General features: G+C 37.3%; 1 protein-coding gene across 1 annotated transcript; it reads left to right on the top strand.

Annotated features, from left to right (window-relative positions):
• Nucleotides 1-16818: 16818 nt before the first annotated feature.
• Nucleotides 16819-17668, top strand: Smp_082940 (NADH-ubiquinone oxidoreductase subunit B17.2,putative). The gene is made up of 4 exons (XM_018789764.1): nucleotides 16819-16958; nucleotides 16992-17074; nucleotides 17103-17175; nucleotides 17211-17668. The coding sequence occupies exons 1-4, from the start codon at nucleotides 16873-16875 to the stop codon at nucleotides 17377-17379; spliced, it is 411 nt and encodes a 136-aa protein (XP_018646412.1). The 5' UTR covers nucleotides 16819-16872; the 3' UTR covers nucleotides 17380-17668.
• The last annotated feature ends 210 nt before the right edge of the window (nucleotides 17669-17878 follow it).

Genomic DNA, 17878 nt, shown 5'->3' on the forward strand with positions numbered 1-17878 from the left:
TTGGGATTAACAAGCGTAAGTAATTACGTAAGTCAGCTAAATGTTAATGTTTGTACGGATACTTGAGTTCGTTATATACACCCTCAAATAATGATACTTTATTCATTATACTATCAAATTAAGATGAATAATGAAATGTTCAGATGATATTACCATTTGTATTCAGTCAGTGATTCTATATGGGATCATAGATTGATTGAATTCACTTTTGAATGTCAATATTTGAAAATATAAAAATAGTCCAAATTTCTAAATGTCAGATTTCTATTAAAAATACAATCATCTTTGTTGAAAAGAGAGATTCATAGACAATACTATATAAAGTATTTGTTATTATAATAAGGGTTGACTAAAGTTGAAGATACTAAACTGAATAATTCTATCCTAGCAGCAGGACTTGTCAATTAGTAGTCGTTGGTGCCGACTGATAAAAAAATCATTTATTAAGACTGAACAGCTGTTGAAGTCTTCATGGTTTACCATATTTGTAGAACTGATTTTAGTTTATGATTCAAGTTACTTTTAAGGAACTACGCCTGTAGCTCTTCTAGAGTTACTGCTGGTCACATGCCCAGATAAAGGAGGAGGGTTGGGCATGGGGTTAGCGACCTCATTTCGTAGAAAAAATAACTCACTAAAAAAACGCTAACCAGAAAAAAGGAGGAAGGTCAAAGAACACATCACGCCGGGAAGTAAAAGCAGATATGAAAAAGATGAATAACAACTGTAAAGAGCTGGAAAGGATTGCCCAGGACAGGTTTGAATGGAGAATGTTGGTCGACGCACTGTTACCCTTCTTGACGATGGATTTAATAGTTCTACACGTTTCAGCTTCGTACAGTAGGACTATCTTGACCTTAATAAACAGTTAATTTATTTTCTATAAAATGTATTTCAAGTTAAAGATTAAATAATATGATGGGTTTCTTGTTTATCAACAGGAAACCCTGAACCCGGATTACGTGCTCCTTAGCACTCGTCAACAACCTGTACCTGTAATCTTGAGGGAACTGATGCTCCCTGACGGATTCGATCCCGTGTCACCCAGCTTCACAGTCACAGACGATACCACTGAATTATCTTATTTAAATCTATAAAATGTTACAATATTGTTCTAAAAGATAGAAACTGAAATCACTTAGTTTTTGAAGATCATAAATGAATTCATAAATCATGATATTTCACTTCTTAAATGTTTTACTGGTTTATGTCAGTATTAATGAATAATAGAGTAATGAAGTCAATGTGTATTTCAAAAATTAAAAAAACAACTTACACCCATAATTCTATGACTAAGATGGTTCTTATCTAACTGAATTCCTGGAATTTCATTGCAACCAAAATGTTTTCTTGCTTCTGACTTTTAATAGAAAACAACATAAAATAATATCGGTTACTTTTATTTGATATCCAGTGATAAACGATAATTAAGAGTAAGTTGAAAATAATAGTTTACAGTAATCTGATCTAATGTTCTTAATAAATGTAGATGGCTGGGGTAAGGAGGGGGTGATGAATTCATTAAACACGTTTCAGAGATGTAATCTGTTACATTTTAGGCAGTTGGTCGAATGAACCTTCAATTGAAATGGGTATATCTCTGATGGATTATCTTCAAGATCATTTCTGTGACTTTGCTTAGCATATCAATCATTATCATTCCAGTGGTGTGTAGAATTCAGATTAAATTATAAAACGTTAACTACAGTTCATTATCGAATAGCATAGATCACTTAGTTACAAGCATATAAACTGAATCGGAAGCGAGATGTGAAAGCTAGCAAGCGATCATATATAGTGATGGAGCAAGAGTCAAGTAAATTAATAAGATTCAAGCACATACATATATGAAAGAGAATGAAACATCGAGAGATTTAGGCAAGCAACATTTGAGCTGGAGATCAAGTACACATGATAATCCATTCATGATTATAATTATACAATGACGATGTACTACTGTTTAAATGACACTTTCTGTTAAATATGTTAATTGAAGGGCTTGACAAAAACGTAAGCAGACAAAAGTATAAGTCAATTGCTATATACTATATTCTATTTATCTATATGTTTATTGTTTAAAGTACTCAAAATATCCAATAATTATAAAATTACTTAAATTCAGATTAAACTATTTTTAGATGGTGAAGAAGATTTGTAGTTCAGGTGGATGATTTTGATGGACTATTGTTCTCTGAGGTGGATGGTTTGGTCGTGAAGCTTTTATTGTCCTTCTGAACGAAATCATCTCGCAATGGGAAATACAATCAAGACAAAGAAATCAAAACAATGACAGATTTAAGGTCAACAAGAACCAATCAACATCGAGGTATATAGGACAAGCTGTGAACCACATGTGGAGAAAATCAAACTCATCACTTCTACCCAAAGTTTGAAGTGACGATGTCGATCAGAAGAGCGATGAAAGCTCCACGACCAAAACATCCAGCTCAGAGAACAGAACTCCATCAAAATCATCCACCTGAGCTACAGATCTTCTCCACCATTTCAAGCTAATATGTACTCTTCTAACCTGTAAAACACTAGAGGATCAATATTATCACTGTTATCAACTCCTCAACTCGTAATAACATTCCATTGTCTATTAACAATAATAGAATTTTCCAAACCTATCTATAAACTTTATATGCAATGATGGATAGTGGCTAGCAATGGAATCCACTTTGACGAGCGTTTCGTCCTATTGGGGACTCGTCAGCTGGATGTACCTGCAATTTCAGGGTTGATGTTCACTATCTTTGCTTATAATGCTTGTGACTTCGTACAGGATGCACATATGCCAACAAGAGACTGATCAATTGTAGTCCTAATTTAACAATGGGATGATACAAGTAAACAACACCAAGTGAATCTATCTATATACTTTCACCATTGTAAACTAATTTTTTTCCCTACTTTCCAATACTAAAAATTGATATTCTTATCTGATTTCTAACTAAAAGTAGTCTTTGACCTACTTGTCATTTTTTTTGTCTACTTATGCACCCTGCAGTGGGATGAATGCATAGGTCAGTTATCATTTTATTTATTTATTTACTGACAAGTCTATTCAACCTATCACTTCCTCTCTCTCTCTCTATCTCTCTTAAACATAGCAACTTGATTTCAATACTATATGATTCATATACAAAATGTACATTTCGAATGTAAAAGTAACATGATGACCTTAAGTCATATGTCTGAACTGATGAATGTCTAATCAACGAGCCACAGTAATCTCTATATATAATGTTATCGTGGCCGATTGATTAGACATTCATCCCTTGAGAGTTAGGATAATAAGGGGGAAAAGAAGAAAGAAATGGACATATTTCCATCCTTATGTAATTTTATGCTTCTAAAATTATGATTTATTATAAAGTCGTCATTCAATAGTAGTTTATTAATATTGAATGTACCAATACAAAGTTTACTAGCATCATATTAAAGGCTTAGTTCATTATTGACACTGTAATCATAAAAAAACACTGGCGATAAGCTTAATTAAAAGCATAATGCATGTAACGATCAGCAGCCAATTGTTAAAGAGAAATAAACTCTGTATAGTTCTGCGTCACATTCAGTGGTTTTCCTACTGATATATGTTAGTGATAGATCTCTCGGGGTTATTGTTGGAGCGATTATGAAAATTTCTCACAATAGACAAGAAAGGCTTAGGAAACATTGAAAAGTATTTTATCCAATCAACGTTTGACTAGAAAATGAAAAGTCAGATGGAGAGTTTCTGATTGGCTGGCTACTATGCTGCTACTATGTTTAGTAGTATTCTAGAATTTTCAGGAAAACCCAAGGATTTCTAAAATACTATAAAAACCCTAGATTTTCTGTACATAAACGAACCTTTGGAGTAAAGTGCTTCTCGTATAATTTTACGCTTTTTCTCTCGTGTTCAAGTGGCTGTGTAGATTTAGCTTGGGAGTTACGAGACTAGCTTAGGATCCGAGTATAGTGTTCAATTAACAAAACTTATAAGTTATTATAAAATATAATGATCTGTTGAGGCGACCAGCTTGGAAGTGATGCAGCGTTTAATGTATAGTGTGATATGAGTATCACAAAATAATGGCAGTTAAAGAGATAGGCCATTAGATTTCAACATGATGGATGGAAGATATTGAGCTAGTTATGAGTACCAATCAAAAAATATATTAGTATAATTTGAAGTATCTGATCCCTTATTTTTGCCATTCACAGTTCTTTAACAAGTTGGTCACTAAGTACTAATTGATATTATCCTATTATATTAAACAATAAACAGGTTACTTGTTGTGTGTGTGCTATCGATGTTGACAGATATAAACAGCATACATCATCAATCGCAAGTGGAATACGTGGGGGCAAAAATGTTAAGAAGATCAGAGAGGAGAGAACGAGAACAAAGAGTGATTTGTGTGGAAATGAAAAAAAACAATGAAGTCTGAGACAATTGATGGACATTTCGCAAATAAAGTATGGTACTCAAATTTTACGAAGGTTCTGTAATTTAGTATTCAAGCACATTCAGCCATCCCCATTTGTGTTCTCTAAGGATTTCTACAATCTCGACAAAACCCTTTACTGATAAACGATACTGATGTATATAAGTTCAAAATTTTGAGGAACATATCAATCCTCTTGACTTTGTAAATATGCTTATGTACGTAAAAACATTCAGAATACAAGAGAATTGAACAACACTGATTTACGGATATCTTATAAATGATACCCAAAAAACACAGTAAACGACCGTGATGGCTAACGGTGACAGCACAGTTGAACATAGATAGGAATAGGGAAAAGTGAGACTTTTAAAACAATTATCGGGTGAAGAGCTTCATTTAACCTTCCAGGGTATAGTCACGATAAATGACTGGTTGTTTTTAACTAACAAGGTCAGCATTAATATTGAATGAATACAAAGCTATTCATTTCGGGGGATTATTTATCACTCTATATGGTTATTAAACGTTCTGAGCTTGAGTTAATGGATTTCAACCACCCAAATAAGGACAGAGAAACCTAAAGATTTTAGAGATTTTTTAAATGTATGGGACCCAGATAAAATGATAATTGGTTGACAACGATACGATAAGTGTAGTCTGCTAGCCAAGAAGAAGTCATTAAGAAGTGAACTGATTCCCTCTCACAAAATAATAAGAATAAAGGTTCTATGGCTAGCGAAATAGTTAAATTAGTGTTTACCACATTAATTTACCATAACTATTCAACCTGCTAGGTTATCCTGAACTAATCATCTTGTTTCTGTTTCACACGTTGTGTTAGTGTATGGGAGCAGAATCTGGCGATCCAGTGGCATGGGAGTAATAATGAGTTGTTAATTGTATTTTAAATCTCTCTCGATCAAAATATATAAATATCAAAGAAGCATAAAATACTATTATGTAAAGCGTTCTTCTGTCAGACTAATACTCAACTGCCAATTAAAATAGCATACAGCCGACTAAAAGACTAGAACTTAGAATTCGTACTGGTTAGAACTCGGCTGCTACTTAGAGAGGGGTAATTTCAGGTCGAACGTTATTGACTGTCTTAATTGTTGATTTTATAGCAAACTGGCAGTATCATAAAGTTATAGCAAATGAAATGATTTGTTTCCAGGTGTCACTAAATGTCAAGCTATTTTCTCCCTAAATACAAATGTTAATACCTACATCTTAAAACGACACACTGCAGGGTTCTTCATGAGCTTTAATCCTTTTAAGCTATACACACACTATTTCTACTTAACACGTTATATTCAGAACGAGAAGAATTAATCAAATATTTCTTTCGTGAGACGATTTCTAGCAATCTTAGTCATTGAACTGAAAGTGAGTATTATTGATAACTAAGTAAACTTTTGTTTAAATGAAGACTGATTATTGCCTAAATAAATAAGTGGGTCGCTGTCAAAAAATGTTGACCTGATCAAAAGTCAACAACAGTATCTATGCTTGTATATCAAATAAATATATCTGCCAAATCAGTTAGTTAGAAGTACAGAAAAGATGGTCTACATTATGATCCTAAAGTAAATTACTAATCTCCAAACAAACATTAAGAAAACAAAATTTATCGAACAAATCACTTACAACTAATTTATTATCAAGCTGTACAATCATATTTATGTGTATGGAATTTCACGTACTGATTTTGTGATGATGGGTTGGAGAATGCTGGTCGATGGCCTAGACTCCTTTGGGAGTAATAGGCGTAAGTAAGTAAGTAAGTTTGAATAAGTATGATAATGTGATAGAAAGACTATGATACTGAGTTATGTTGTGTAAATAATGACAATCGAATTTGGTGTAACTTCTATATGATGTTTGTAAATAAAATTGGTGTAAAATTAGTAAGTCAGTTATGGATTTAGATATGGATGGAATGTGATAATGAGGCATTGAAAGAACTAAATGAAATGAAGTGATACCATTAGTAATTGAGTAAAATTACAGGTATGAGAGAGATAAATAAAGCAAAGATGACAATTCTGAATGTAACATCGATTAAATGAAATTGAAATATTAGTGGTTTTATGTCCAAGTAAACACAAGGATAATATATACTTCTTTTACATTCTATGTTCGATAAAGCAAAATCCATGATATCCAATGCTACCATGTCACAACACCTACACACGGGTCCTACTACTCACCTAATCCTCTGCCCGGATGCATCTCAGAAAGCTGTGGGGGCAGTATTGCAACAGCATGTGAACGACAGGATTACACCTATAGCGTTCTTCTCTAAACGACTATCGCCAACCCAAGAGCGTTATAGCACATTCGAACGCGAGCTACTAGCCATGTATTTCGCTGTAAAGCGTTTCAACTTTTTATTACAAGGACACGATTTTACTATAATGACTGAACATAGACCTTTATGCTACTCTTCCAACACGTTGTACGACAGACACTCACCATGCGAAACAGGACAACTGGACTACATTTCATAATTCACTACAGAAATTCAGTTAATTAAAGGACACTCCAACATTGTCGCACATGCCTTATCCAGAAAGGACATCAACATGCTGATACACAAACACGACATTAGTCTCGAAACTATAGCGAAACTACAAGTGGACGATGCAGACCTGAAAACCTGGAAAGAAAATTCTAACTTGAGTCTCAAGCCTATACCTATTCCTTTCTCAGACTCATATATCATTTGCGACGTTTCAACAAGTAATAACCGCCCCTTTGTACAAAAAGCTTGTCGGCGACAAATATTTCAACAGTTACACGAACTTCCACATCCGGGGATCCGAACCACCACAAAACTCATCACGGGACGTTTCGTCTGGCCTAAAATTGACTCGGATATAAAACGCTGGACACGAAGCTGCATACAATGTCAACGCCAAAAGACATACAATCAGTCCGATAAGAAAATTCCCACTACCTGACAAAAGCTTTCAGCATATTCATTTAGACATAGTTGGTCCCCTGCCACCATCAAATTTCTCCACGCACATTCTTACAGCGGTGAACATGTTCGCAAGATGGGCGATAGCATGCCATATCAAGGACATATCCGCAGAAACAGTAGCATCCGTTTTCCTTGATTGATGGATATCAAACTACCTTCAATCATTACTACAGATCGTGGTCCTCAATTTCAATCCATCCTATTACAGCAGTTTACTAGACTTCTGTGTGTGAACCACATCAAAACAACAGCTTATTATCCAGTAGCTAATGGCCTGGTCGAGAGATTCCACCGCCAATTAGAAAGCTCACTGGTGACATAAGCTGACACATCAAAGTGGAGCAACGCTTTGCCACTTGTACTCTTTGAAATTCGTTTAACCATGAAGGAAGATATAGGGTGTACGTCCACTGAACTAGTTTATAGTACAACCTTAACATTATCAGGAAAACTAGTCAACCGAGGATCAACAACATCAGGTGATCCTAATCGTTCCATTAGCTGTTTATTGCAACTGATGCAAAACGTTGAAGTAATACCCCCCGCGAACATAACAATCACGTGCAACTTGATAAACGCCTGGAAACGCGTAAATTTCGTTTTTGTTCTGATCGATGCTGTTCAAAATCAGTTGAAATAACTATATGAAGAGCCTTATAAATTAATGGAACGCACAAACAAACACTTCCTCATCAACAGAAAAGGGAAGAAGGAAGCCACCTCTATAGATAGAATAAAACCAGCATTCTACGAAGCTCTACAAGACAAAAAAGATAACACTGCATATAAACAACCCCTCTCATTAATTACTGTGATATCAGAGGAGGATGAAAAACTGAGCACCAAACCTGCTTGTTTTGTCATTTCTTTTAATACTAAGAAAAATAAACAATCCAATTTTTATTAAGTGAATTTATCAACAGTTTTGCACTTGATTATTATCAGCAAACTAGGACACTAACCGTATTTTAATTATTTTCGTTGTACTCGAGTACATCCACGTAACTCCGTACTTAAACACATTGTATATTACTGCCATGTACTCCACTCATGTATTTTCCTTTGTTTTGTGTGTTACAACCTAGTGTTACCTCCGGACAATATGGTGGGAGCCATGTGGAGATAGGCTTAACAAACCTATTTTGTAAATAGTTTTTGTTATTATTTGCATTTATTTTGTCAATTTTCACAATCTGTACATTTATCACAAAACGATTGTACTTATTGTTTAGGTCTGTGAACTTGAGAAACCACTTCCTTCCGTTTTTGAATCTCACATAGCACGACACTGTTAAACGCTCATACATAAATACACTGTTATACACACTCCTCTCGTTCTACAATGCTTATAGATATAATAACTGAACTATTAATTAACTGTCATCTATATTTATAGACTGTCGTAACATTCCCATTGTATCCTACGTTTGGCTATCTTACTGGAGCCACATCAACCTCACTGGAATAATAATATTATAATAATATTTTGGCCAAGATAGGTACATGTCTTCTTTACAGACATGATTTACAAGTTGCAACATTAGTTTGCCCACAGTCCGCCTCCTGAGTACAGTTGTCAAATAAAAGTCAGTACATTCGTGCAGATGTCCCAGAGAGTTAATGATTAGGTTTATATTTTTATTAATGCACAGAATGCAGTTTTTATGGCATTGCGACCACGTTGCACACCATGTTCCAACTCGGGATTATTGTTTCAGAATCCTGATTCTGTTAATAATTTATGCAATGCATTTTAAGAAGTTTATAATTGTTATAAAGCAAATTTAGAGAACACTTGGCACAAGCTGCGACCTTGAAAAAACGCACACCTCAAATTTGTTTCAGGTGTCATAAGCTTTATAGCTGTGCCCTGGGAGCGTGATGGTGAGAAAGAGAAACAGAGGAGCAATAAAGCACTTGGATACAGACGTTGATCAATATCTAACAATTTGTGGTGGAACCGACAAAGGTATGACAAATTAGTAGATTAGACCCATACTAGCCCTTGTTGCCGGAGTAAAATGTGTTAACGCCTTCAGACAAGAGAGTGCAGTGGCGTTAAGCCCTAACCAAATAATTCTCAATGGTGAACACAAGACAAGTGAGAAAATCGATATTCAGCAGTTAAAGCAGAGAATAACCCGACAATGGAGATGACAAGAAAGAATTATTTAATAATTCAATTCATTGGATGGTATGGCTCAGCCTTGAACGCGTGGCCATTCTTATGTGTTGTCTTACCTCTCTTATATTAAATATATTGTTCTATCTTCAGTCTAAATGTGTTCTCCATCATATATTGGTGACTGTAGCGATGAGTCAGTGTAGACAATGCTGTGACTTCCACGTAAGATATTGAAGATTAGGCAGTTACGTTATGACAAATCTACAATTTTAGGATTAGGTCAATTGTCAGAGTCGTACTAATAACGAAGTAGACCATATTTCTACAACACGCTCCCTCCTTTTATGATGTTTATTTTCAAATAAATATTATACCTCATACTGTGATCTGTGTTTCATATGCTGTCGGAAAACACTTTTTTTCAAGTACCATTTTACAAGCTTATCAGACAGTTATAAATCATAGACTGTAAGAAGAGCATCGGTACAATGCTTTAGATGAATATAGTATAAAGTATGGGTTGCCAGTTAAAGTATAGGCATTAAGAAGGTTACAGTGAAGGTTTACCAAAGTAGACGGAAAAGTGTAGGAATATAATAATTATAGATAAGACAATGGGTAATGGAGTAAAATGAATGGTAAACTAACATAGGATACGTGAGAGTAGAAAACTGGAGAAAACTGCACAAGAAGGAACTCACACTAATTTGGTGCCGATGGTATTTTGTGCTATCCTAACCATTTAGAGGGTTATAGGCTCCATAAGTGCACGACCACTGGTAGTGGGATGGTAGTTGTGCTGTTCTCTTGACAACTCTTTGAAATAGTAGTGAGGATACTTTGCGACCGAATGTAGTCGAGTAATATCAGTAGGTCCATCGAGTTACCTGTGTACTTCAAGTACAAATTAAGGAGGGACATATAACTGTGAAACATGTCTAGTACGACTGCAGACAAGAGAAGTAAGGGAAACTGAACTTAGAGGCTGATGTGGTTTAGAGTTATAGAGGACTTATGATCTCTGAGTGGGGTGCAGATGTGTCTTTGTGTGCTGGACCAATGAGAGCGAAGGCTTCATCAAGAAATATTACAGACGATTGTAATCCATTGGCAGTGCGTACTTCGGAGGAAAGACTGTTCCATATTAATGCATACTTGATGAGTAAGAATTTTACTGAGTTGTTAACTCGTATTTTTCAAATTTGACCGTGAATACATTTGGGCCTCGGGTAAGAACTATATTACGAGTAGGGTAAGATTTTGGGGAGTTTGAGGTAAAGAATCGAGTTGGACCTAAGCCTTCCTTTCCAGAGGGGTTCTAGTCAGAAGATATGGTATCGGGAGCTATAGTCAATGAGTGAATCGGTTTTAAGTATCTCGCGGGTGAAATCCAGTTGTATTCCCTCCATCCTCATTATATCGGATGAAGGCAAGTTGGAAAACAGGAAGGAGCACAATTCGATCATAGGTCTTACACAGTTCTTGTAAAGAATGATTTCAGATTCATTTTGATAGAAGTTACGAAGAATGAAGTCTGGCAATTTCCGCAATCCAGATCGTTTGCTGGGGATATGTTCTGAGAAGTTAAAACTCTGTGAATATTGTAACCACTGATCACTTACTGAGCAGTACGTTGTCGTCACGTGTTATTTTAATTTCAAAAGATGTATCTCCAATACACTGTCAGCCTCATTTTTTTGTGTTGAGCCCTAACCTCCAGCGCTTACACCAGTTATCTACCTTGTTGAGTTCATGCTGGATTGATGCATAGTGGTGAGTAACCTATTCATTTACGGCATGGTTATATATTTTACATTGTATTTATACCTATCATGATAATACAATACGATTTCATACTGCTTACCTCAAGTTTGATTGTGTCTTGTTGAAGTTCTTTCTGTGGAGTCATTCATTTTGACGTCAATTGGATCGGACGATATTATCGACGGGCTCACCACTTGTGTGGGACCCTTTTCTGACTCCGTTTGGATTGTACGAATGGCTGATATTAAGATACGTCGATCCTCAAACATAATCATCGACTTGACTCGCGTGAAAAGGATAACGGTATTAAACCAAGTCAGATAAGAGAAAGGATTTCGAATACGTATATTTTGCACAATCATTGATCCAGGTGGGCAATCAAAGGAACGAAGCAAAACGAAATGGTGTGAGGTGGAGAAGGCACGTTAGCCAAGTGAACTTAATCATGCACTAATCAATATATATAGTCACACAAAAATAAGCTACAGATATATGATGTGTATGATAAGATATACACACATACGCTCATATAAAAACAGTCAAGGTTGATAAGCGAATAATTAACAAGATCAAAACGTAACTCAAGAATAATGCATAAATTGACCTGTCCGGAAGCTAGAATAAGCCATATGGTCTCACGTTGTAGCCTACACTAAATTCTAGACCAATATCTTCGTATTTAAAATCTCAGTTATTTCTCTTTTCGTATATATGGAGGAAGACAGACTAGAGATTGCAGCACATTTTTATTGATGTTGGGGAACAGAAAAGTTGGAATATATATATGATATTACAATGAAGAAAGACAAGGAAATAGTCACTTAAAAACGTACACATGGAGGATTTTCTCACACGCAAGCACATACGTGCAAAAAAGACTCTACAAGCAAACATACTGATACAGAGATCAAGTGGAATAACGTTACACGTAAGGAGAAAGAAATAATTGTTGTCACGTGGAAAATATGCATTGAGACACTTTCTCACTTATGCACATATATACTAACAAGGAGGATTTTTCAGTCAAATAAACTGTGGTAAATGCACCAAATGATTCCGTTTTCAGTTTTCCAAATACTCTGGAAGAAACGTCTTTGTCTGCAGAACACCAGCAGGAGAGTGAAAATCTAGAACCTCTCAGAAGACAGAGTGGACAGCTTATCATTGCTGTTTGTAGCGGTAAATAAATCCCCAAAATCAATAGCTCTTTAAGTCTTCGAGATTGGATGCTGATCACATTAGTTTTAATGGACTCACCTAGCTGAAGGAGCTCGGTCACGCATCCACACCAGATCACGAGTGGGAACGCCGTGCTCAACTTCTCCTGCAATCGCCAGACAGTTTAGATCAGTCACTTCTCGATATATTGATAGTCTATCAAATATATCTTCGAACCTCCTCCTTCTGAGTTTTGATTTCACTTGGCGTACTTGACTCCGTCATAGAAGGTGTTGCTGCTTAAAGTGTTGTCAAACTGCAAAAACCTGTAGCACTCAGCACTTACTGGTATTGAAAGGAAGGTTTATGATAGCCCGATCGTTTATCCTGTGTGTGTTCTATGATAGTCAAGGCATCATATTGTCTCCACTTAATCTCATGATAATCCAAAATGGGGAATATGAAAGTCTAGAAAATTGGGTAGATCCTCAAGGGGTGGTTCAAGGATTGAGCCTTGTGAAACTTCACTTCTCATTGAAAAACAACCAGAAAGCTAGCTACTCGTTACGAAAGATCTACTGACTATTCCAACGGACACTAAGTAATACTCACACGACAAATTTTACTTCAGTATGAATGAACAAATGTCAATGATTATGACATTTCGACTTTACTGACAAGCCTTATATGGTTTTCTTAGTCAGACAGTTCAGTTATTCCAGGTGGCCAGGTTTAAATCACATGAGATACCTGGGCGAAAAACCATGATGTGTGTTGGAAATTAAGAGGATATGAGACACATGGTTGCGGATTGGTCTATTCAAAATTCTCTCTATGACCTCAACTCTCAGCAGAGGGAGAATCATTTTTTAAATGCGAACAACCGACTTAAAATCTTCTTGTGTATCAGTCGGACTTTTTAAGTCAAAGGATAGTTTGCCCTTGGCTAACGAACACTAGACAAAGAGAGCAAAAGGAAACCAATTTATGCCCCAAAACATCTCCGGAGTCACCTTGCTAAAGGTGTATAGACTAGGTAGCCTGGAGAATTTGAAGCCTAATTAGTCTAGACTGCTCAAAGTAGTTTTCAAATCCCCAAATGAACGTCACCTAATCCTACAAAATGGACATAAATTAAATAGTTCAGAAGTTTTTCTCCGCAAGCACTTACCGCTGGCGGACCGTGTAAAATGACGGGAAGCCGAAAAAGATCTACAGCTCAGATTAGACGTTAGCGAAAAAGACCTGAAAATTGTAAATTTTCGGGTTGTGAGGCTTCGACAGAGGATAATGCCGAAGCCACTCTGGGTGAAGCACGAGGCCACTTAAAAAGGCTTCGGATCTGTTATACCAATGCCCGGAGCTTACTCAATAAGCTACCGGAACTAGGTGTACAGATTGACTCGACTAGGCCAGACATAATCGCAGTCACAAAAACATAGCTGACGCCGTCTATAGATAGTAGGGAACTTGATTTCGAGGGTTTTACATTAGTAAGGGCCGATAGAATACAAACGCGTAAAGGAGGGGGAGTAGCTCTATTTATTTAGGAATGCTATTCCATTCACCATTATCGGCAGTGTATCCCGTGAGAGTGGGACGTATGAATTAGTTTGCTGCCGCCTGAAATGCAGGGGACAAGAGCTGCTGCTTGGTTTGATCCATCGCAGTCCAAGCTGTGAGGTAAATGAGGTCCTGCTAAGCAGTCTCAACACTTTATCACGAAGTGATCGATGTCTAATCCTAGGGGACTTCAATGCACCCATGGTGGACTGGGGAAATCTGCGAACTGAATCGTCAGCGAATTCCTTCGAACAGGAACTAGTTGATGCGGTAATCACATGTGCCCTAGTGCAACACGTGAAGGAAGCAACTAGGTACGACCCGGGTTCTGCATCATCCTTACTAGATCTTATATTGACTCATTATGAGGATGACGTTGCAAACCTGGATTACATGCCACCCCTAGGCAAAAGTGATCATGCAGTTTTAAGCTTTGACTTCCATATAACTGTCGATCACGAGCACGCCTCAGCTCAATCCAGACCTAACGTCTGGAAAGCAAACATACCAGACATCATGATATCAGCATCATCAGTAGATTGGAAAATAGACCCAGAGTCATCGATCGAAACGGCTTGGGACGTATTCCGGAATTTATACTTAAAAGTCACCGCCCCCCACATCCCTTGGACTACACCTAAGGGGCCGAGAAACTCCCCACCGTGGTTCAGTAGGGAGGTTCGCATCCTTCTCCGTAAAAGAAGGAAAATGTGAGATAGATTTAGGTTACTGGGGTCTGATGAGGCAAAATCTCAGTATCAAAAAGCTCGGAATACCAGCGCCTCGACCCTCCGTAAGTACAGAAAGCTGTACGAAGAGAAAATTGTTAAGGAATCCATAGAATGCCCTAAACGCTTGCATTCGTGTACAAACCAAAGGACAAAAAGAAGAAGAAATGTTCCTTCACCATGGGGAGACAGTACTGCCTCATCACTAGTGGAGGACGACTTTGGCAAAGCTCAAGTATTCTCTAAATACTTTAGCAATGTATATACCACAGAAACACCTTTCTCACCAGTCCATGAAAATTCCCCCACACAAACACTGGACAGCGTGACCATTAAAGAACTCGATGTCTTTGGTCTGCTAATTAAGCTTGACATAGGCAAATCCACGGGACCCGATGAACTGCATCCTAGGTTGTTAAAGGAATTAGCTAACTTTTTTGAGAACCCTTTTAGTATATGTTTTAATCGATCCGTAACCCAGGGTCGTCTACCAAAAGACTGGAAGAACGCCATAGTAAGTCCAGTCTTCAAAACAGGTACAAAACATAAGCCTGAGAATTACCGAACCATTAGCCTAACTAGTGTGGTTGTTAAAATCTTAGAAAAGGTTATTCGGAAGGAGCTGTTTAAGTATCTCAATGAAAACCGGATCCTCTCGGAGAATCAGCATGGTTTTAGAACAGGTTACTCTTGTCTCACTAACTTATAAGTCGCTCGTGAAAGCTGGTGCGCTCTTAAGGACCAAAAGTTACCTGTGGACGTAACTTACATCGACTTCAGCAAAGCTTTCGACAAAGTTCCGCACAACCGGCTGTTATATAAGCTAAGGAATGTCGTGATTGGAGGCAATCTATTGATATGGATAGAAGACTTCCTAGTTGGACGTCAACAAAGAGTACGGTCGAACTCCAAGTTGTCTAGTTGGGAAACTGTGCTTAGTGGAGACCGCCAGGGTACAGTTTTGGGGCCAGTGTTATTCCTCCTGTACGTAAATGACCTCCCTCGTCCGCTATCGTCATTGGTATTGCTCTATGCTGACGATGTCAAGATATGGAGAGCGATACAAAGTAAGGGTGATAGCTTAGAACTCCAAAATGATCCGGAGAAATTATCTGAATGGTCCCAAACCTGGCAATTGCCGATAAATATTTCCAAGTGTATTATGATGCATATTGGTCACCAGGGTACAGTTACATACACGATGAATAACACTGAGCTACCTATTGTCCAGACAGTCAATGACTTAGGAGTCATCGTTAGTCAAGACTTAAAGACTACTACACACTGCCGTGCAATAGCCGCCAAAGGTTTTAGAACTTTATGGTCCATACGTAGGGCTTTTAGTCATCTCGACGCTAAAACGTTTCTGACTTTGTATACAGTGTTCGTGCGTCTTAAATTTGAGTACTGCATACAAGCAGCTAGCCCCTGCCTAAAAAAGACAGTGAACTCTTGGAAAGGGTTCAGAGAACTGCAACTAAGCTGATTCCCGGAATAGCGAAGCTCCCGTATGATACTAGACTGACCAAGCTAAACCTATTCCCGCTGTCATATCGAAGATTCACAGGCGACTTGATTATAATTTTCATATTGCTTAGTGATAAATTTGCACCTGATATGCCCTCATTTTTCTTGTCTTCCAAAACAGAAAATTTACGAGGACACTCCGAAAAATTTCACAAGCCCATAACGAATTACTTGTCAGCTAACTACAGACTTTCCCATCGAATCATCAACGAGTGGAATTCATTACCTCAGCACGTGGTTTAGGCTCCGTCCGTCAACTCTTTCAAAAGAAATCTGGATCAGCTGAGAGGCCATCATTGCCAGGACTAACACAGGCCATCAAGCCTCCTGTTCTTTCCAAACCGAAACCGAAACTGAATTAAATCGTCTTATTCTTTTTAGGACTTCGACATCAATTTTGTGTAATCCGGTGGAATAATGTGAGTTCAATGCTCTAAGAATCTTTTTGAATTTAGGAAGCTTAAGAAGTTCTGGAAGAAACAAGTCTGAAATCTTAGTCGATAGCCTCCTATACTTATCCTTATTACTGAAGATTGAAACTGTTTAGGCGCGTCAAGGTTGCCGCGCCACCTGAATGAGATGTCCTTAATTGAGAAGTTGAACACCTTAAGGCTAATAATACGTCAAAACGGTGGGATTAAAGGGTCATTTTTGACTTTATTCAGGTAAGGGTTTCCTTTCTTAGGTTATTACTATAGGACTGATGAATTGAAATGGGGAAAATTAGTTGGAACTGACAATTTCGGAAATAAATACTATGAAAATAATAATTACTTCGTTGGTAAGTTCCATTCATAAATTAACGTCAGGGAGAAATCGTTGGGTTATATATTCGAACAGGTTTGGCTGGGATTATGAGGGATCTCAAGTCCCACCGGAATGGTTTGTCTATATCCGTCTATTTCATCGAAAAATAGGCACCGCTGGTTACACTACATGACCGATGAAAATCCTGTGTCTAACCCACCAACCGTTTACAAGTGGTATGCCGAACACTCGGAAAATTTGACCTTGGAAAAAGAAAAGAAGTACATACCTTACTCAACTACTCGTCCAAAAATTGAACCTTGGGAACCACCGAAGTAATTCAATTCGTCACCCAAACCATTTATTTCTTACGAGTTTCAACGTTTGGAGTTGCCCCTCTTCAAATTAGTCTTGTAAACTGACCCCCTAACTTTAGTCAGTTATTCTTGTGAATTTTAGTTGCTCTTAACAATGCTTTCTGTTTACCAGTCTGTCAGTTTATTCATTTCTGCGTTATCTAACTACACACAACTCTGGACATATCGCAGTTTGTTGTCTGGTAGTTATCCTGATTGTAATTTGTCGGACTTTATTATCTACTTCCAAATTAACCTTTCATCTCCCAAAATGTTCTACAACAGCTGATATAGATTTGTTCCAACTCGGCAATGGAGTACCGGTTTATCCGTATGCCTATTACAGCCCACCCATGCTCACCAGTTGATTAGAAAGGTACTTTTACTTGACATTCACTCCAGTAAATTGTTTGGTGTTTTATGCCGTCTCAGTTTGGAAAGGACCTGTGTATTAGTAATGGTAGTCTCTCGGTTGGTCCAAC

Source organism: Schistosoma mansoni (assembly GCF_000237925.1).
Source record: "Schistosoma mansoni, WGS project CABG00000000 data, supercontig 0132, strain Puerto Rico, whole genome shotgun sequence".
Classification (NCBI taxonomy): Eukaryota; Metazoa; Platyhelminthes; class Trematoda; order Strigeidida; family Schistosomatidae; genus Schistosoma; species Schistosoma mansoni.